Raw genomic sequence first — 22,667 nt, 5'->3', positions numbered from 1 at the left:
TTCAATTTTTTTGCCAGGGCTTAGGAAGGTAGAGCTGAGAGGTGTTGATGTTTAGTGATTATTTTTGCTAGACACACCTACCTTGTCTTCGAACTCTGGACATTCTGTAAACCAACAGGTGTTGGGTGTAAGAGAGAAGTTACAATGAAATGTAATTCTTTTAATGTTATAGGATTTTAAGGCCATAAAAATGTTATTGTTGAAATCCTTTAGCACATAATAAGCACATAAATTTTTGAATAAACCTTTCCTCTATCAGAGCTTCAACATTGCTCAATATCACATCTTTTTTTCTGCTGTTTGAATGACTAGCACATATTAGAAGTTCAAAGTGAAGGGTGCAAATTTGGTAAATTATTTAAGTTCTACGAAACTAAAGATTTGGTTTAAGCTTCAAACACACAATACATTACATCATAAATTTTGGTGAAAAAAAATTAGTAGCAATTTTTTATTGGATTCAAATTTGGCTCCAATATTTATATTTTGTTTAGAAAGATTGGCATTAATAACTTTTATTTATTAATAAGTCAAACCATAGTACACAAGTATTAATTTTGGTTTCACCAATTTTTAGATTAATTTCATGTATATCTTATAAATTTTTTCATATGTCTTTTAATTCTACTTAAACTCTTGGTTACACCCTTTATTATTCCTGGATGTATATCTTATATTTTTGGTTTTATTTTTGTTATTTTATAATTTCACATGTTTTATGATTCTATTAAGTTTAGTTTTATTTTTATTTCCTTATAATTCTATATATTTTTATGATTCTATAATGTTTGGCTTTATTTTTATTTCAACCTTTTAACTTTAACTTTTGTGTTCTTAAGAGCATCTCAAATAGGCTCTTCAAACATACTCTTAAATCTAAAAATAAAGAGTATGGCTAAAAATAAAGCTCCAAGAGACTTTAGAGGCTCTTTAAAACTCTAACAACCTCTTCTCACTTCTCTTTTTAAAGCAACCAGTAGCTCTTACCTTATATTTTATTAATAAAATAATTTGATTGTCTTCCAATTATTACACAACCTTTGGTCATAGTGAAATTGATTTATTAATAAACTACTAATAAAGAGCTACTATAAAGAGTATTATTGGAGTTTTACATATTGACCTATGTAATAACTTGTTAAGAGCCATTTTTTTTTAAATATTATATTGAAGAATAAGTTAGAGCATCTCCAACTATAATAACTAAAATGGTTAGCTAAATCATTATTATCTAAAATTTTATTGAACCTGTAAGAGTATCTCCAACGGGAGTAGTTATATTCATTAGCTATATTAGTATAAAATAGATATTACGTAAAAATTGATGAACTGTAAGGAATTCTGCTTCAGTGATATTAGCTATATTCAAAAAACAGTTTTTATTGTTATTTTTAAATTTTAAGAGTTATGTTTTATCAAAAAGGGTTGATAAGAAATTATTAATAAAAAATAATGTTTTTAACTTAATATAAGTGAAAATAATATATATATATGTATAAAATAAAAATATTTACTGATGTTATTATAATATTTAAATCATGAAAAAATTAGTTAACAAACATTACTTTTATATATTATAAAATATTTAACTAATTTTTTTATCCAAGTAATTTTTAATAGTTTTTTATATCAAAATGTACAATAAAAAATTATATAAGTAATTAATAAAATTGGTTAACATGATTTTTTTACAGCTTTTTGATATTTAATTTTTACAATTAATATTATATAAAGTTAAAATTTAAAATTAAATTAGTATATATATATATATTAAATGTAATTATTATATATATATGTAATTTTTTATAAAATTTCACTCAATTCTAAAATCCCAAACCTTAATTATATATATTTGATGAAGCCAGATGTTCAAGCGGGAAGATGACGTGGCTCAAATATTCAACAAATGTAGCGTTCCTTTTTCTCTGGCATCTAAAATTTTACGTCAGGTGTCTCCCTTGAAGATGCTCTAAGGTCATTTGCTCTACTGGTATTAGCTATATAATTAGTTAAATTCAACAATAGTATGTTATATGTATTTTCAAATTATTTCATATATATGGAAATTTCACATGTTATAATAAATTTAAATATTTAATTAAATACAAGTAAAAATAAAATATTTATTTAATGAAAAAATATTGAATATATATTTATATAATTATAATAAGACACTTATATGTGTTAAAAATTATATACTTATATGTATAATAAAATTTTATATTTATATTATATTTTATTAGATTAGATTAGATTTATTAATATTTTTATAAATATGTAATGTTTCTTGAAATAATTAATAAAATTGGTTAATAAAAAAATCATATTTTAACACTTAATATAATATAAAGTTAAAATATTAAATATGAAATAAAAAATTTAACACACACATATATATAATATAAATATAATATGAGGGGTGAGTTCTATGGAGTCCACCTTTTTATCGGAGTCCTCGGAGTCCATCTACGTTCTGCAAATAAAATATATTGTAAAACGTGTTATTTTGCAAAACATGTTACACAAATAGCATAACTTCAACAAAATCATGCAAATCTCATATATTTACGGTACAATATGTATGTTCTGCAATATGTTCTGCAACATGAACATTTATGTTCTGCAAACTAAACATGTTTTGTAGAATATATATTTTTGCAATGTTCTGCTTGTAAAATGTATGCAATCTACAAGATTTTTGATAGAATAGTGATGTTTGTCGAAAAATAATATGTTTTGCAATATTTTAAGCTATATTTTACTTGCACAACATATATGGACTCCGAGGACTCCAATTAAAGGTGGACTCCATAGAACTTTACTATGAATTATATGTTTGTATTGATGTGCAAAGAAGTTGACAGAAAGCTGAGAAAGTGTTTTAGCTAATTGCTACAGGATCAACAGATATAGAAGATGAGACACATGATATCTAAATTTTTTGCTAACAAGTATCATGGTTGGAATATTCTATTTTTTGCTAACAAGTACACATGGTCATGGTTGGAGTCTTGAGATGCTCTTAGGAGACTCTTGGAGATGCTCTTAGGAGACTCTTGGAGATGCTCTTAAAAGCTCTTGGAGATACTCTAATTCCCTCCTTATGTATTACTAATTCAATATATTATTGATTTTTTGTTTCATCAACTTTGTTTTCACCCCTTTTTAATTTCTTTATAACTCTAAATATATAATTTATATTCTTCTTTTACTTCTATATGACTTAAAATATTGCATGTATTGTTTACCCATTTTTTATTGCAATTTTTATATTAATTTTAACTCAGTAATCCTATTTCCTGTATGACTCAATAGTATTTTTTTAGTGAAATGATATTTTTTTTGAAAATCATATAATAATTATAATCCTTTTATTATAATCATAACACAAATATCGTACTCAATAGTAAGCTTTGCGTTTTCCGGGTAAAAAATAGAAATTTTGACATGGCACTAAAACTATTATGATTTTTAAAAAATATTTAAACTAGTAACTAGTAACTAGTTAGTATAATTACTTGAATATATTTTATTTTTCTAGTTACAAATTTTTTATAAATAGAAGTACAATAATCACTAAAAAAATTTAATCAAAATTTCTTCTCCTCCAAGATACATATATTTTAAGTCTAATAAAACACCTTTTTTGAAACTAAAAGCAACCGAAATATAGCCACCTTCTTCTGCAAGAAACATATATTTTTTATATTTTCTAGCCTTCTAACCAAACACAATTTTGGAGAGAATGAAATTTTATCCAAACACAATGTTGCTGGACACCAAATTATCAATTCATGACCTCTTTTCCAAGCTTATTGCCCCTGAAAATAACCAGCCTGCAGTTCACTCCATTACTTCAGAGGCTAAACATTCAGTTATTCCATGCTACTCTTTCACTCCATCTCCAAATTCATTGTTCTCATGGCGATCCCCGTCTCGATCCTCGGATTCTCGAATAAATAATTCTAGATTTATACTCGGACATGGTCATTGCTATAATATACATGGTTTTAACCTTGGCAATAAGTGGTGTAGCCAAAAAATTTTTGGAAAATCAAAACTTGCTTCTTATAAAAATTCAATTGTTAGGCTCTTCGATTCGAAGAAGCTCCGAAACTATCAAACTCCTAAAATACTCTACAACCTTCAAAAAAAAAATTATCTGGTTCCATCTCCCTCAGCTGCTATAGGAATTAGGAGTACACTTAAACGAACACCGTGCCTTCTGTTATCACTTGGTGCTGCAAGGCATTATCACAGCCTTGAACCTAAAGATTACTCAAAATCTGCTCGGTTTTTTAAACACGTAAAAGAGCATAAAATTCTTTATATGGTCGGTTTAGGTTTTGTTACAATTTTTCTATTTGGAAGCTGGGAAACTATACCTTATTCGAAAAGAAAACACTTTGTAATAGTTCCAGCTAGCAGAGACAAAAGTGTTGGAAAGTTTCTGTTTAGAAATAAAAAAGAATATTTTGTTCTTCCCGGGGATCATCCTGATAGTGTGCGAGCAAGGTCCATCTCAAACCAGTTACTCCAGGCATTACAAAGGGACTTGAAGATTAAAGAGATGAGTGCTCTAGAATATAGGTCAAAAGATGTTAGTAGTAATGTTGTCGAGAAGAAGGGAGTAAAAGTGCCATAGTGGCGTCGAACTAAGTACTCTACCGAGCATTTGGAGGGATTGAATTGGGAGGTTGTGGTGGTGGATTACAGTATAAAGAATGCCTATGTCATTTTTTTTGTACTTCTTGAGGTCTTGTATGAGTTGTTTCTTTCGTATGGTCTTAGTAACTGCAACACATTTTTTGGAAAATATAAGTTTATAGTAGTGAAGACAGGACAAGAAGTAGTATACTTTGGTGGTTTCAGCAAGTTTGTAGTTCATATACTTTTGGTTTCATGATATTGGAAACATACTTAAACCACAAATTTCCCTGAAAAGTGTTCATGATTGGAGGTCACACTGGCGTTTTTTTGTTGGATCAGGTTGCGCACGTTGTTGCTAGGCATCATGCTGAAGCATTTACTAAATGGCTGTGGTTTACAATTCTAATGATGATCATTTTGCTTGGCTCGGCTGGGAGTGGCATCCCCCCTAATCCTCAAGGTATGGAAAAGCTGGCAGAACTTGTCCTCAATCCTTGCTCACGAAGGTACATTTTTGATATCGACATCCTAAATTTTTGTGGATTTACTAAATTTATGCAAACATTAGTACACTGCACAATCCTCCTTTTTTGGTATTAAGAGGTCGAGTGTTCAAGTTTTAGCGGAGATGATAACAGTGTTTGTATCAATATAGAGTCTGCATTGACAATTATCATGGCTGTGCATTGTATATTTAGCTAACTGAAATTAAGGAAACCTGAGTAATTAATTAATTTTTTTTTGCTAAATTAACCTGAGTAATTAATTGATCTGTTATAGCAACGAGAAGGAAGCAGATTACATTGGGCTACTTCTGATGGCATCAGCTGCCTATGATCCTCGTGAGGCACCCAAGGTGTATCAAATGCTTGCTGATGACGACAAATCTTCAGATTCAAAATTTAAATTTTTCCATGACTTATTCTCAACTCATCCACCTGGAAAAAAGAGAGTCGCGGCACTGTCCAAGCCAAAAGTGATGGAAGAAGCAATGAAGATATATTCAAAAGCCATTGAAGCAACAAGGTACACTTAGGGTTTTATCTATCTAATATCTAGATGAATGATGGACCTTTTAACCCAGCTCTGTGACTTATAAAACAAGATTTTTGACAAGAAGATATTTTTGAGTTCCTTTTCAGAACCTCCGAGAAACGTGTCCTATGTAGCAGATGCATTAGTTTACCAATTTTCAGCCATGAACTTGCTTGAGAATATCTATTTTAATTTATCACTAGATTTTCTTTATTTTGGCAGGAGGGAAGAGGAGGAATGTGTTGAGGGAGGATTTGATGTTTCTGGAAGTCAGGGAAGTGAAGGCTCAGAAATTGGATCTAATTGATGATATCTGAAGTTATGCATGGTTCAGTTTTATTTCATTTTGTGATTTAATGGTCCAAACTAGTGAAAAGCTAAAATGTGGTTCAAATGACTTGTTTCTTTTTATACTAGTTAGCCCTGGACCTGGTAGTTGAGAAGAGAGGGAGGTTGTACTTTCTTCATGGAGATGTATTCGGGGCACCAGTTAATTCTGGGTTACCATTCTGGAAATTATAATCAAATTCTGGAAATGACTAGTAACAATTTACTTTGCTGGGGTTCTTATTCACCTTCGAACCTAGGCGCCCTTATGATCGAAATTATCTAGTTCGGTCCTGTTTTTCGATTTCGGTTCAATTTTATTAGCCGTATCAGTTTGGCTTGATTCTATTTTCAACTCTTTAAAAAAGTTATAATAAATGAAAAATATCATAAATCATGTAAGATGAAAATATGAGTGTAGGTCACACTAGTCAGAAAATCAAAATTGAGTTTTTTTTTTGTTTTTTATGTGACCAGGACTCATCCTCTTTATTAGCAGCATATGCGGGCTTTATATATTCTTGGGTACTTTTGGAAAATAAAATTAGAAAATCTCTCCCAATCTTTGAGAAGAAAAAAAAGATTTTGGAGATAAATATAAAGAAATTACTTATATAATATTTAGCTTTTTTCCTCTTCAAATATAATCTGAAATAAGTTGTGGAAATATATTATTCAAAACTTTCTTTTCTTTTCTTTTTTCTTTTTTAAAATATGTCTTTTGGACAATATAAATCCTTGAAACCATCCTTGTAAGTTCTAATGTAGTCTCCTACGGGAGGGGAATTTATGATTATGCCTCATGAGTCAAAGTCTGCCACTTAAATACGGTTTACCTTGATTCACGTGGTTTGCAGGCTATTGCGTAAATCCGTAGGATTTACCCAGTGCGCACATAAAGAGTAGCGGTTGCGGGTTATCTACGATAAAAAAGAAGAAGTTCTAAGGTAGTCATTTTTCATTGAGGAAGTTATTAGGTTTTTTGTAAGGTAAGGAAAAATAGATGATGAACAATCGAGAAAATCCCCCGTTCTTTTTAAAATTTAAACTTTTTAAATAAGTCTTTAGTTCATGATTAATGAGTACACTTAATAGAAATTGAAACCAATATCCTATATGCTAGTATTTGGATTAGAAATTTATTAATCCCTCCATTTATTTTTAATTATAATATTTGATTTTTAATTGGTCAAATTGACCAACTTGCATTATCAGACGAAGTTTTAGCCAGAATCTTGATCAACTAGCTTAGAAATTAATAGTTTTACTATTGGAAGATTGGCTGATGGTCCAGAACAAACATTTGTTTCTATAATGAGGTAAGGCAAAATACACTAAAATTCGTAATCCCTAGCGCGGTAAAGTAACTGAGCCCCTGTATTCACATTTAAAACACTATTATATCTTACCGCCTCCCAAGTTAAACCGGTGCTTGATAATCATGTGTAAGTTTGCTGCAGCAAACACTTGTCAGAGACCGTTCCTATAAGATCATGGGTGTTTTTTATTTTATTTTATTTTATTTTTTGTTTTTGTAGGAGGAATCAGAGGGAAGATACCACGAGGAATATCTTTACAGATAGCTTTACATCATTCTTTAGCCGGATCTTAAGAAGCTGCGGGTGAGATTCAATTGTTGCAAGTCTGAGGATGTTAAGGCCTATAAAGCTGCAGCTTTGTTATTAAGATTATAAACGATTTATAGAGAAAACATGTTGGTTCCGTTTCCATACTCCATGCTTGTCTATTTATTGGACATGCATTCAATTTTTCTTTTCCTAATTTATCAAGCGATATCAATTTTATAGCTCATGTTTTGTTGTAACTCCGAGAAGAAGATACCGAAGTCCGATCCTGTTTGGAATTGGAATGATGAATTTATCTATTTTTATTTAGGCTTTTCATGATTCGGAAGAAAATAATGAATGTTTTTTTTTGTTAATAAGGTGTTCGGGTCAGTTTACGCTTATCTCGATTGATATCGGCGTGTAAACACCTGAATTTGACATATAACCGATCATAATATAACACGTGATATTATAGTCGAGAAATACTTTCAAACTTTGATGTCCCAAATGATCCCAACATTAACATCTTGTCTCTGATACATGAAAAATATATTCAAAATTTATGTGCTTAATATGTGCAAAATGATCCCAGTAATAACATTAGTCTCTGCTTCAGGCCTTTAAATCCCATAACTTTCAAATGGCCAGCTTCTCTCCATCAAGATCACCAAACATCAACACCCCTTAGCTCTCCCTCCCTAAAACTTCAATGCCAAGTCTTAAAATTGTAACTAACATTTTTCTAGCAGAATTCTTGATTTAACAAGGTGTTGATAGCCTTGCATACCTTAATCTATACCTCGTTGTCTCTCAGTGGCTTTCGAGAATCTAGTCATTGCTTCTTCCATCACTTCTGGCTTTGACAGCGCCTCGGATCTCTTTTTACCAGATGGATGAGAGTTTGATTCAAAAGAATCGTCATGGCCAAGCATTTCGTACATCTTAGGTGCCACACGAGGATCATACCCAGCTGATGCCATCAGAAGTAGCCCGATATAATCTGCTTCCATCTCATTTCTGATCATAGATCAAAGAATTAAAAATTTAACAACATATTTTCAAAGTGTACCAGGATATCTATAATTAACAATCATTAAGTCATTAATTTACATGTAAATGTTTGTCTAAATAATGTACCTCTGACGGATAGGATTGAGGATCAATTTTCCCAGCTTTTTGACCTCTGCAGATGAGCCAAGCGGAATGATCAACATTCGAATCAGAAACAACAACTTCGTTGTACGTCTTTCAGCAGAATGCCTTGCAACAACATGCGCAACCTAATCCAACAACAAAGAAAAGTGGTCAGTTTTGCTTTAGCCCTCAATCATTTATATTTTCCTATATTTCAGAATATAGGCTGCACTTGCAGTTTCTAATTGGGCTGCACTGGACATTATTCAAGTGAGAAAACGATAACTAAAAAGTAGGAACACGGAGACAATTAACGAGCTACCTCATGGCCAATGACAGCAGCAATCTCTGCATCCGACTTGAGAAGTTGAAGCAAACCTTTGTACACCACAATTCTTCCTCCTGATCGGCAATAGGCTCCACAAGAATAGTTATCCGACACAACGATCTCCCAGTTGAGTCCCTCTAAATGTCTGGTGGAGAATTTAGTTCTTCGCCACCATGGCAGTTTTACATCCTTCTCATCAAAATTAACATTATTATTCATTGAACCAAATTCAAAACCACTCATCTGCTTAATCTTCAAGTCGCTTTGTAATGCCTGAAGTATCTTATTCGAGATTGACCTTACTCGGACACTATGAGGATGATCCAAAGGAAGAATTTTATCTTCATCCTGGTTTTTTGAAAGATAATCACCGAATCTTTTGTCTTTGCTAGCTGGAATTATTACCAAGTGTCTGCGTTTCGAGTAAGGTACAGTTTCCCAACAGCTAACCAGGACAATAACACCTAAGCCAAGCATATAACTATTTCTATGACGATATAAATGTTTGATGCATTGCGTTAACGGTCTCTTGTAAAGCCTAATTTGCGCAGGCTTCACGATAAGTCTTCCGTGGTTGTGATAATGCCTTAAAGCACCAAGTGATAAGAGAAAATACGAACTCCGTTTCAGTGAAGTACTGATTCCTGAAGCAGCAGCTGATGGAGATGGAATGACATAATGATCAAGATTACAGAGATTTTCGAGCTTCATCGAATACAAGAACTGAACGATTGAACTCTTATAAGAAGCAAGATTTTTCGACAAAAAAATATGCCTTCAAAAAATTAATTCTTTTGTACTCCACTTATTGTCGACCTGATCATGGTTAAAACCCTGCTTGGTTTCAGAACCTAGATTGTAAGGACCATGTTCAAATAAATATTTAAATTTCGACAAAGAGCACCAGGGAAAACATGAATTTCGAGACGGAGACGAAGAATGCCAGGAAAAAATGAAAATTTAGCGTCTGAAATATTAGATGGCGACGGAGAGTACCAGGGAAAACTCGAATGTTTAGCCTCTGAACCAAACAACTCAGTCATTGATAGTGTGGAGTTCAGCAACATTATGTTCTCTTAATACAAACTTGCTTTACTGTAATGCTGGATTCTGGATAATGATAATGGACAATTTATTTGGTTAGAATGTGTAAAGATACATGTATCTTGTAGAAGAAGATACCAAAGTCCTAATCCTCTTCGATGATGAATTTATATTTTTATTAATATTAGGGCGTTTTATAATTCGGTAAAAATATTAATTATGGGGGTTCGAAACTGGCTCCAGTTTGAAATTTGTTAGATTTTTTATATCGGTTTTTCTACTAACTCCAATAAAAATGGGCTCTTTTTATTGGTGGAATTGATGTGAATGAAGGGGTCATTAACATTTATTATTCAATCACCAATAAGAAGAACTCATTTATATGGAGTTACTGACTATTGTATGCCCAAGGGAACACAATAAAAAATCCCGTTTTATAGATATCAAGAGAGATTTGGTCTCCTGCCCGGGCTTGGATAATTTCACATTATACTATCTCGCCCTAAACGAATAGGTAAAAATGAGCCCAGCTTAGTTCGAATTTTTATCTCTTTAAAATAACTAGTAGATAACCCGTGCGAAGCACAAGATTATAAAAATTTATTTTAATTTTTTTATTAAAATATATAATAAATAAAATTGTAGCAATTTTCATTTCTAAATTATAAGTAACTTTCATTATTTCAAATCTTTTTATAACAACAAACTCAACATTATTATATATCCATTGTTCAAAAGACATAACTAATATTTTACATCAAAACTTTAGTCGCGACACGATTGATGGATTATTTACCAAAAAATTAAATCAACAGCACTAAGTAATTGCATATTAAATTTTTTATTATTAGCTGAATTTGTGTTTTTATATAGTTTGTGATTGCATAATTTTTTCTGATAAAATATTCATTATGTATGTATAAATTTGCATTTGGTGCTAAATTAGCATTCTGTAGGTATGAATCTAGAAATTATAATGTATATACGATTTTGTTTATATAAAAACAATATAAATATGTAATATATAAGAATCAAAAAACAGGTAAAATATTACATATAGAATTTTGTACTTCTCTTTTCCATTGAAAAGGCATAATACATCAGAGGAGTTTACCTGGTGTACCTCAACAAAATGGTAGAATTGAAAGGAAGCACAAACATCTTTTAGACACAGCTAGGGCTATCAGGTTACATGCCAATCTACCTTTTAAATTTTGGGGTGATTGTTTGTTATCTGCTACTTATTTGATAAACATGATGCCTAGTTTTGTTTTAGCATGGAAAATTCCCTATGAAATCTTAATGAAGAAACCACCTGATATTAGTAATTTGAGAATCATAGGTTGCTTGTGTTTTGCTGCTGAGAAATTCAATGACAAATTTGATAAGAGAGCTAGGAAATGTGTTCTTCTTGGATATCCATATGCTCAAAAAGGGTATAAGCTATATGATTTAGACACTCATGATATCTTTCTTAGCAGAGATGTAATTTTTAAGGAAAATATCTTTCCTTTCAAGTTACAAAATACTAGTGATAACAATTCTTCAGTGTCTACATCTTCTTTACCACCAGTTAATCCTGCTAATATTGATGATATCATTTTTTCTGATTCTCCAAATCATACCTCTTCATCTATTTCTATTCCACAATTTCATGTTCCTTTGAATCAATCTACTAGTACTTCTGATTCTAGCACAGATTCTCCAGCTTCTATTTCTCAATTTGAACATTCTCAAACTGAAGTTTTTCCTCAAAATGATGTTATTTTAAGGAGGTCTTCTAGAGTTTCTACTATGCCTAAGAAGTTTGATTCTTTTGTTTTGCATAAATCTGCACATGTTAACAGTGCTGATATAAATGACTATTATGTCAGTTTGAATAATGTGCTTAGTTCTCCAATAGAACCATCCTGTTATAACATGGCTAAGGATGATCCAGTTTGGATTGCTGCTATGGAAGCAGAATTAAAGGCTTTAGAAGCAAATAATACTTGGGAGTTGACTACACTACCACCTCATAAGCATGTGATAGGTTGTAAATGGGTTTTTAAAACAAAATTTAATCCTGATGGTAGTGTGGAAAGATGCAAGGCTAGGTTGGTAGCAAGGGGTGATAAGCAGATCAAGGGTAAAGATTTTAAGCACACTTTTAGTCCTGTAGCAAAATTTAGTACTGTCAGAACTTTGATAGCATTGGCTGCTGCTTATGGATGGCATTTGAAACAACTAGATATCAATAATGCATTTTTGCATGGATACCTTACTGAAGAAATATACATGATGCCACCACCTGGTTATTCTAAGGCTGGACCTGGTCTTGTTTGCAAATTAAGGAGATCCATATATGGTTTAAGACATGCTTCCAGAGAATGGAATAAAGAATTGTCTGCTTATCTTATTAGTCAGAATTATGTGCAATCTTCTCAAGATTATTCTTTGTTTATTAAGCAGAATGCCAATTCTTTTACCGCAATTGTGGTATATGTTGATGATTTACTGGTAACAGGAAATGATATTAAGGAGATAAATGATATCAAAGCTTTGCTTCATCAGAAGTTTACTATAAAAGATCTTGGTGATCTAAAATATTTCCTTGGCATAGAAGTTTTAAGAACTGAAGAAGGTATTCAGCTCAATCAAAGAAAGTACATTTTAGACTTGTTGGCAGAAACACATTTGACAGATTGTACATCATCATCTTTTCCTTTGTCCAAAGGTTTGAATTTGAGCACCAAAGATGTGCCAAAATTACCTGATCCAGAAATCTATAGAAGGATCATTGGTAAATTGCTTTATCTCAATCTTACAAGACCTGACATATCATATGTCGTGCAACAACTTTCTCAATTTCTTCAAGATCCAGCACAACCTCATTATGATGCTGCTCTTCATGTTCTGAAATATTTGAAAGGAACTTTGAATACTGGACTTTTTTACGAGGCAAATTCTCCCTTGCATTTGACTGCATATTCAGATGCAGATTGGGGCACTTGTTTTTTTTCAGCAAAATCTCTGTCAGGATATGCAATTTTCTTAGGATCATCCCTTATTTCTTGGAAAACAAAGAAACAGAAAATTGTTTCTAAAAGCAGTGCAGAAGCTGAGTACAGAAGTATGAGCTATGCCACTTCTGAAATCATTTGGCTTGAAGGGCTTTTACAAGATTTGAAAATTCAAGTTCCTAAACCTATAAATCTTTACTGTGATAACACTTCAGCACAACACATTGCAGAGAACCAGATTTTTCAAGAGCGCACAAAGCATCTTAAGATTGATTGTCATTTCATCAGGGAATATGTGGCGTCTCAATTCATCAATATCACTCACATCAACACTTTTATGCAGTTGGCCGACATTCTCACCAAGCCACTGGATGCAGCTCATCATAAATTCTTAAGTGCCAAGCTAGGCCTTCAATTTGATCCACCATGAAGTCTAGCTTGAGGGGGATATTGAAATATATTTATTTTTGATTTTTCAGCTGTAATTGCTTAGTTGTCATAGTTAGTTAGAGTTAGAGTTAGTTAGCTTTTTCTTTCTTACTTCATGTTGTATATAAACAAACTTTAGAGCCCGTATTTTCAGATGAATACATATTTTTACATTTCTTATTCATTACTTCATGATAGAAGCTAAGACTGTAACTTCTTCTCATAATTGCTTCAGCAGTATGCCTAGCAACAACATGCCCAACCTAATCCAGCAACACAAGAAAGGTTCAGTTCCCCAATCATTTACGCAGTCTTATAGAATTTGATAATCAGAACAATTTATGGTGAGAAAATATATGAACTAACGACGACAGTGAATACCTCATGGCCAATGACAGTAGCAACCTGTGCATCCGACTTAAGATGTTTAAGCAGACCTGCGTAAACGACAATTTTTCCCGGTAGGCAATAGGCATTCAGTGTAGAACTATTCACCACTACAACCTGCCACTTAAGTCCGTCCAAATGTCGAGGGGATAATTTATCTAGCTTTCGCCATGGTACTTGTACTTCTTTCCACCATGGCACTTTTTCTTCTTCCTTCTCATCGACCATTCTAACGCTAAAATCCAAATCATTAGTCCCTTTAAGCTTCAACTCAGCATGTAATGCCTGGAGTAACTGGTTTGAGATACACCTTACTCGGACACTATCAGGATGGTTCTGAGGAAGAACAGTTAATTCATTCTGGTCAAATAAAAGATCTCCTATTGATTTGTCTTTGCTAGGTGGAACTACCAGAATGTGTTTTCGTTTCGTATAGGGTACGGTCTCCAAACGGCCAAATATGATCGTAGGAATGATACCTAGACTAGCCAAATAAAGGACTCTATAGTTATATACATGCTTGATGAAACCTGTCGCGTGTTTCACATATTTCACAATTGGAGCAAGCTTTGAGTACTCTTTAGGTGCAACGTAACGCCTAATTCGAGCAGGCTTCTTGTACTTTTTGGGTGCACGGGAAGGTTTCCTATAGTTGTGATACTGCCTTAGAGCTCCGAGTGATAAAAAAAGGTAAGAACTCTGTTTGAGTACACTAATCCCCGATAATGTACTTGGAGCTGTGTAATTTTCGGGCTTTGGATAAAAACTAAGGATTGAATAAGAACTAAGTTTTGTAAGTACCCGATTATAACAACGACGATGATGATGATGAATTTGTGATGTAAAAGAATGTCTTCCGAATAGTCCTTCTGGTGTCCACCTCTTTTTACCAACTTGATCATGATCATGATCATGTTCAGAAGCTTGCTTCTTAAAATCACCTATTGATGAGACATTGTACAGACCATGTTGTGGTATATGTTTAGAGCTGCATATTCGAGATTTTGTGAATGAAGACGAGGAATACCAGGAAAAGAATGGATGTTTAGCTTTTAGAATTGTGTTTGGAGCTGGTAGCTCATAAATTGTGGGTGCAATAAGCTTATAGAAAAATAATTTCATTTGGGATTTGTAGTTTTCATGGGTATAAACCCTCTCAGGAAACGTACCATCAGTATTACAGATTTCGGAGTTTAGAACTATTCGGTTGAGTACTGATTTATAATTTATCAGGCGATTTTTAAAAAATCGGATGATTTATCGAAAATCGGTCAAATCAGACAAATATTTTTGAGCGATTTATCGGCGATTTTTGAAAAATCGGCCAATTTGTACAACAGAGGTACCAATGTTAAAGATAATGAAATCGGAGAAAATATTAATTTAGTAAGATTATTATTTTATCGAGGTTTAATTGTACTTTTATATCTGAGAACAATCAAAGACTAGTTGATATGAAAAGAAAAAATTATTTAAAACTCTTATGGACAAATCTTTGGATAAATTCATTATTCCAATTTCAAAGAGAATCGGATTTCAATATCTTTTTATCCGAGTTACATTACATCTTTATATATCCCAAGTCCTAACGAAGTAAATTTGTCCTCTATATTATCCAGCGCATTACATTAGCCTAAGATTTTATACAGAGAACACAATGTTGCTGAACACCACACTATCAATGAATGAGCTGTTTGGTTCAGAAACTAAACATTCAAGTTTTCCCTGGTACTCTTCCTCCCCATCTAAAATTTCAGACTCTAAACATTCGTTTTCCCCCTGGCATTCTTCGTCGCACTCGGCTGATTTTAACCATGATCAGGTTGGCAATGAGGGGTTTACAAAAAAATTGCTATGTGGAAGATATATTCTTTCGTCGATAAAGAATCATTATAAGAGTTCAATCCTTAAGTTCTTGTATTGCGCAACTCCTAATATACTGTGTAACCTTGATCATTATGTCATTGCATCAGCATCAGCTGCTGCTTCGGAAATTTGTACTTCCCTGAAACGGACTCGTTGCTTCAAACATGTGTATCATCGTAGAATTAGTTATACGGTTGGCTTAGGTGTTACTAGTATCCTACTTAGCCGTTGGGAAACTATACCTTACTCGAAACGCAAACACTTCATAATAATTCCAGCTAGGAAAGGAAAAAGTTCTGGAGATTATTGTGAAAAACAGGACGAAAATAATATTCTTCCTTTGGATCATCCTTATAGTGTCCGAGTAAGGTCAATCTCAAATAAGATACTTCAGGCATTACAACGCGACTTGAAGATTAAACGGATGAATTATTTGGAATTAGGTCCAGTGAATAATAAAGGTAATTTTGATGAGAAAAAGGAAGTAAAACAGCCATGGTGGCAGCTAACTAAATTCTCCACCAGGCATTTGGAGGGACTCAACTGGGAGGTTGTTGTGTCGGATAACTATTCTTGTAGAGCCTATTGCCAATCGGGAGGAAGAATTGTGGTGTACAAAGGTTTGCTTCAACGTCTCAAGTCGGATGCAGAGATAGCTGCTGTCATTGGCCATGAGGTATCTCGACTCCCGTTCATTGTCTCCGTGCTCCTACTTTTTGAATTAGCTCTCTAAAACGCATTTTTTCACTTCAATATTGTCTAGTGCAACCTATGTTCTGAAAAATAGAAGTTTACAAGGGTAGCAAAAACATCAAACAGAATACAAAGGGCTGAAGCGAAACTGACCACTTTTCTATGTTGTTGTTGGATTAGGTTGGGCATGTTGTTGCAAGGCATTCTGCTGAAGACTTTACAATGCTGCTGTTGTTTCTATTTGGAATGTTGATCATTCCGCTTGGCTCGTCTGTGGAGGTGCAAAAGCTGGGAAAATTTGTCCTCAATCCTGGCTGTCGGAGGTACATTGTTTGGACTTACATTTACATGTAAATTAATGACTTAATTATTGATCCTGGTACACTCTGAAAGTACGTTGTTTAATTTTAATGTTTTGATATGTTATCAGAAGTGAGATGGAAGCAGATTATATCGGGCTACTTCTGATGGCATCAGCTGGCTATGATCCTCGTGTGGCACCTAAGATGTACGAGATGCTTGGCCATGACGATTCTTTTGATTCAAAATATAGCGCTATGCTCTCTCATCCATCTGGTAGAAAGAGATCCGAGGCACTGTCAAAGCCAGAAGTGATGGAAGAAGCAATGACTAGATTTTCGAAAGCCACTGAGAGACAACGAGGTATGAATTAAGGTATGTAAGGTTTATCAACCAATCGAGCTAAACTAAGGCCCTTTTGGCCGAGCTCTCCCAACTTGTATAAATCAAGAATCCTGACAAAAAAATTTAGTTACAATTTTTAGACTTGGCTATCAACTTGCTTGGGGTTTTCCACTATCATTAAGTACTACATTTTTTATTTTCAATTTTTTTGCCAGGGCTTAGGAAGGTAGAGCTGAGAGGTGTTGATGTTTAGTGATTATTTTTGCTAGACACACCTACCTTGTCTTCGAACTCTGGACATTCTGTAAACCAACAGGTGTTGGGTGTAAGAGAGAAGTTACAATGAAATGTAATTCTTTTAATGTTATAGGATTTTAAGGCCATAAAAATGTTATTGTTGAAATCCTTTAGCACATAATAAGCACATAAATTTTTGAATAAACCTTTCCTCTATCAGAGCTTCAACATTGCTCAATATCACATCTTTTTTTTCTGCTGTTTGAATGACTAGCACATATTAGAAGTTCAAAGTGAAGGGTGCAAATTTGGTAAATTATTTAAGTTCTACGAAACTAAAGATTTGGTTTAAGCTTCAAACACACAATACATTACATCATAAATTTTGGTGAAAAAAATTAGTAGCAATTTTTTATTGGATTCAAATTTGGCTCCAATATTTATATTTTGTTTAGAAAGATTGGCATTAATAACTTTTATTTATTAATAAGTCAAACCATAGTACACAAGTATTAATTTTGGTTTCACCAATTTTTAGATTAATTTCATGTATATCTTATAAATTTTTTCATATGTCTTTTAATTCTACTTAAACTCTTGGTTACACCCTTTATTATTCGTGGATGTATATCTTATATTTTTGGTTTTATTTTTGTTATTTTATAATTTCACATGTTTTATGATTCTATTAAGTTTAGTTTTATTTTTATTTCCTTATAATTCTATATATTTTTATGATTCTATAATGTTTGGCTTTATTTTTATTTCAACCTTTTAACTTTAACTTTTGTGTTCTTAAGAGCATCTCAAATAGGCTCTTCAAACATACTCTTAAATCTAAAAATAAAGAGTATGGCTAAAAATAAAGCTCCAAGAGACTTTAGAGGCTCTTTAAAACTCTAACAACCTCTTCTCACTTCTCTTTTTAAAGCAACCAGTAGCTCTTACCTTATATTTTATTAATAAAATAATTTGATTGTCTTCCAATTATTACACAACCTTTGGTCATAGTGAAATTGATTTATTAATAAACTACTAATAAAGAGCTACTATAAAGAGTATTATTGGAGTTTTACATATTGACCTATGTAATAACTTGTTAAGAGCCATTTTTTTTTAAATATTATATTGAAGAATAAGTTAGAGCATCTCCAACTATAATAACTAAAATGGTTAGCTAAATCATTATTATCTAAAATTTTATTGAACCTGTAAGAGTATCTCCAACGGGAGTAGTTATATTCATTAGCTATATTAGTATAAAATAGATATTACGTAAAAATTGATGAACTGTAAGGAATTCTGCTTCAGTGATATTAGCTATATTCAAAAAACAGTTTTTATTGTTATTTTTAAATTTTAAGAGTTATGTTTTATCAAAAAGGGTTGATAAGAAATTATTAATAAAAAATAATGTTTTTAACTTAATATAAGTGAAAATAATATATATATATATGTATAAAATAAAAATATTTACTGATGTTATTATAATATTTAAATCATGAAAAAATTAGTTAACAAACATTACTTTTATATATTATAAAATATTTAACTAATTTTTTTATCCAAGTAATTTTTAATAGTTTTTTATATCAAAATGTACAATAAAAAATTATATAAGTAATTAATAAAATTGGTTAACATGATTTTTTTACAGCTTTTTGATATTTAATTTTACAATTAATATTATATAAAGTTAAAATTTAAAATTAAATTAGTATATATATATATATTAAATGTAATTATTATATATATATGTAATTTTTTATAAAATTTCACTCAATTCTAAAATCCCAAACCTTAATTATATATATTTGATGAAGCCAGATGTTCAAGCGGGAAGATGACGTGGCTCAAATATTCAACAAATGTAGCGTTCCTTTTTCTCTGGCATCTAAAATTTTACGTCAGGTGTCTCCCTTGAAGATGCTCTAAGGTCATTTGCTCTACTGGTATAGCTATATAATTAGTTAAATTCAACAATAGTATGTTATATGTATTTTCAAATTATTTCATATATATGGAAATTTCACATGTTATAATAAATTTAAATATTTAATTAAATACAAGTAAAAATAAAATATTTATTTAATGAAAAAATATTGAATATATATTTATATAATTATAATAAGACACTTATATGTGTTAAAATTATATACTTATATGTATAATAAAATTTTATATTTATATTATATTTTATTAGATTAGATTAGATTTATTAATATTTTTATAAATATGTAATGTTTCTTGAAATAATTAATAAAATTGGTTAATAAAAAAATCATATTTTAACACTTAATATAATATAAAGTTAAAATATTAAATATGAAATAAAAAATTTAACACCACACATATATATAATATAAATATAATATGAGGGGTGAGTTCTATGGAGTCCACCTTTTTATCGGAGTCCTCGGAGTCCATCTACGTTCTGCAAATAAAATATATTGTAAAACGTGTTATTTTGCAAAACATGTTACACAAATAGCATAACTTCAACAAAATCATGCAAATCTCATATATTTACGGTACAATATGTATGTTCTGCAATATGTTCTGCAACATGAACATTTATGTTCTGCAAACTAAACATGTTTTGTAGAATATATATTTTTGCAATGTTCTGCTTGTAAAATGTATGCAATCTACAAGATTTTTGATAGAATAGTGATGTTTGTCGAAAAATAATATGTTTTGCAATATTTTAAGCTATATTTTACTTGCACAACATATATGGACTCCGAGGACTCCAATTAAAGGTGGACTCCATAGAACTTTACTATGAATTATATGTTTGTATTGATGTGCAAAGAAGTTGACAGAAAGCTGAGAAAGTGTTTTAGCTAATTGCTACAGGATCAACAGATATAGAAGATGAGACACATGATATCTAAATTTTTTGCTAACAAGTATCATGGTTGGAATATTCTATTTTTTGCTAACAAGTACACATGGTCATGGTTGGAGTCTTGAGATGCTCTTAGGAGACTCTTGGAGATGCTCTTAAAAGCTCTTGGAGATACTCTAATTCCCTCCTTATGTATTACTAATTCAATATATTATTGATTTTTTGTTTCATCAACTTTGTTTTCACCCCTTTTTAATTTCTTTATAACTCTAAATATATAATTTATATTCTTCTTTTACTTCTATATGACTTAAAATATTGCATGTATGTTTACCCCATTTTTTATTGCAATTTTTATATTAATTTTAACTCAGTAATCCTATTTCCTGTATGACTCAATAGTATTTTTTTAGTGAAATGATATTTTTTTTGAAAATCATATAATAATTATAATCCTTTTATTATAATCATAACACAAATATCGTACTCAATAGTAAGCTTTGCGTTTTCCGGGTAAAAAATAGAAATTTTTGACATGGCACTAAAACTATTATGATTTTTAAAAAATATTTAAACTAGTAACTAGTAACTAGTTAGTATAATTACTTGAATATATTTTATTTTTCTAGTTACAATTTTTTATAAATAGAAGTACAATAATCACTAAAAAAATTTAATCAAAATTTCTTCTCCTCCAAGATACATATATTTTAAGTCTAATAAAACACCTTTTTTTGAAACTAAAAGCAACCGAAATATAGCCACCTTCTTCTGCAAGAAACATATATTTTTTATATTTTCTAGCCTTCTAACCAAACACAATTTTGGAGAGAATGAAATTTTATCCAAACACAATGTTGCTGGACACCAAATTATCAATTCATGACCTCTTTTCCAAGCTTATTGCCCCTGAAAATAACCAGCCTGCAGTTCACTCCATTACTTCAGAGGCTAAACATTCAGTTATTCCATGCTACTCTTTCACTCCATCTCCAAATTCATTGTTCTCATGGCGATCCCCGTCTCGATCCTCGGATTCTCGAATAAATAATTCTAGATTTATACTCGGACATGGTCATTGCTATAATATACATGGTTTTAACCTTGGCAATAAGTGGTGTAGCCAAAAAATTTTTGGAAAATCAAAACTTGCTTCTTATAAAATTCAATTGTTAGGCTCTTCGATTCGAAGAAGCTCCGAAACTATCAAACTCCTAAAATACTCTACAACCTTCAAAAAAAAAATTATCTGGTTCCATCTCCCTCAGCTGCTATAGGAATTAGGAGTACACTTAAACGAACACCGTGCCTTCTGTTATCACTTGGTGCTGCAAGGCATTATCACAGCCTTGAACCTAAAGATTACTCAAAATCTGCTCGGTTTTTTAAACACGTAAAAGAGCATAAAATTCTTTATATGGTCGGTTTAGGTTTTGTTACAATTTTTCTATTTGGAAGCTGGGAAACTATACCTTATTCGAAAAGAAAACACTTTGTAATAGTTCCAGCTAGCAGAGACAAAAGTGTTGGAAAGTTTCTGTTTAGAAATAAAAAAGAATATTTTGTTCTTCCCGGGGATCATCCTGATAGTGTGCGAGCAAGGTCCATCTCAAACCAGTTACTCCAGGCATTACAAAGGGACTTGAAGATTAAAGAGATGAGTGCTCTAGAATATAGGTCAAAAGATGTTAGTAGTAATGTTGTCGAGAAGAAGGGAGTAAAAGTGCCATAGTGGCGTCGAACTAAGTACTCTACCGAGCATTTGGAGGGATTGAATTGGGAGGTTGTGGTGGTGGATTACAGTATAAAGAATGCCTATGTCATTTTTTTGTACTTCTTGAGGTCTTGTATGAGTTGTTTCTTTCGTATGGTCTTAGTAACTGCAACACATTTTTTGGAAAATATAAGTTTATAGTAGTGAAGACAGGACAAGAAGTAGTATACTTTGGTGGTTTCAGCAAGTTGTAGTTCATATACTTTTGGTTTCATGATATTGGAAACATACTTAAACCACAAATTTCCCTGAAAAGTGTTCATGATTGGAGGTCACACTGGCGTTTTTTTGTTGGATCAGGTTGCGCACGTTGTTGCTAGGCATCATGCTGAAGCATTTACTAAATGGCTGTGGTTTACAATTCTAATGATGATCATTTTGCTTGGCTCGGCTGGGAGTGGCATCCCCCCTAATCCTCAAGGTATGGAAAAGCTGGCAGAACTTGTCCTCAATCCTTGCTCACGAAGGTACATTTTTGATATCGACATCCTAAATTTTTGTGGATTTACTAAATTTATGCAAACATTAGTACACTGCACAATCCTCCTTTTTTGGTATTAAGAGGTCGAGTGTTTCAAGTTTTAGCGGAGATGATAACAGTGTTTGTATCAATATAGAGTCTGCATTGACAATTATCATGGCTGTGCATTGTATATTTAGCTAACTGAAATTAAGGAAACCTGAGTAATTAATTAAT

General features: G+C 31.7%; 1 protein-coding gene across 1 annotated transcript; it reads right to left on the bottom strand.

Moving 5' to 3' along the window:
• Positions 1 to 8,368: 8,368 nt before the first annotated feature.
• LOC141703869 (mitochondrial metalloendopeptidase OMA1-like) lies at positions 8,369 to 9,753 on the bottom strand. Its single transcript, XM_074507253.1, has 3 exons — positions 9,037 to 9,753; positions 8,718 to 8,860; positions 8,369 to 8,597 (listed from the first exon to the last, which is right to left on the bottom strand). Exons 1-3 carry the CDS (start codon positions 9,751 to 9,753, stop codon positions 8,369 to 8,371), a joined length of 1,089 nt encoding a protein of 362 aa, XP_074363354.1.
• Positions 9,754 to 22,667: the final 12,914 nt, after the last annotated feature.

Source organism: Apium graveolens, unplaced genomic scaffold, assembly GCF_009905375.1.
Source record: "Apium graveolens cultivar Ventura unplaced genomic scaffold, ASM990537v1 ctg7135, whole genome shotgun sequence".
Classification (NCBI taxonomy): Eukaryota; Viridiplantae; Streptophyta; class Magnoliopsida; order Apiales; family Apiaceae; genus Apium; species Apium graveolens.
Note: the sequence above shows the minus strand (reverse complement) of the source record. Positions and strands in the feature narration are given on the sequence as shown.

What these genes read in the sequence shown, in the direction of transcription:
- LOC141703869 (XM_074507253.1), bottom strand. Translation starts at nt 9,753, where the DNA reads ATGAAGCTCGAAAATCTCTGTAATCTTGATCATTATGTCATTCCATCT. An exon ending in CTGCTGTCATTGGCCATGAG is followed by an intron (nt 8,861 to 9,036) that starts GTAGCTCGTTAA and finishes TTGTTGGATTAG; the next exon opens with GTTGCGCATGTTGTTGCAAG. An exon ending in CTCAATCCTATCCGTCAGAG is followed by an intron (nt 8,598 to 8,717) that starts GTACATTATTTA and finishes ATCTATGATCAG; the next exon opens with AAATGAGATGGAAGCAGATT.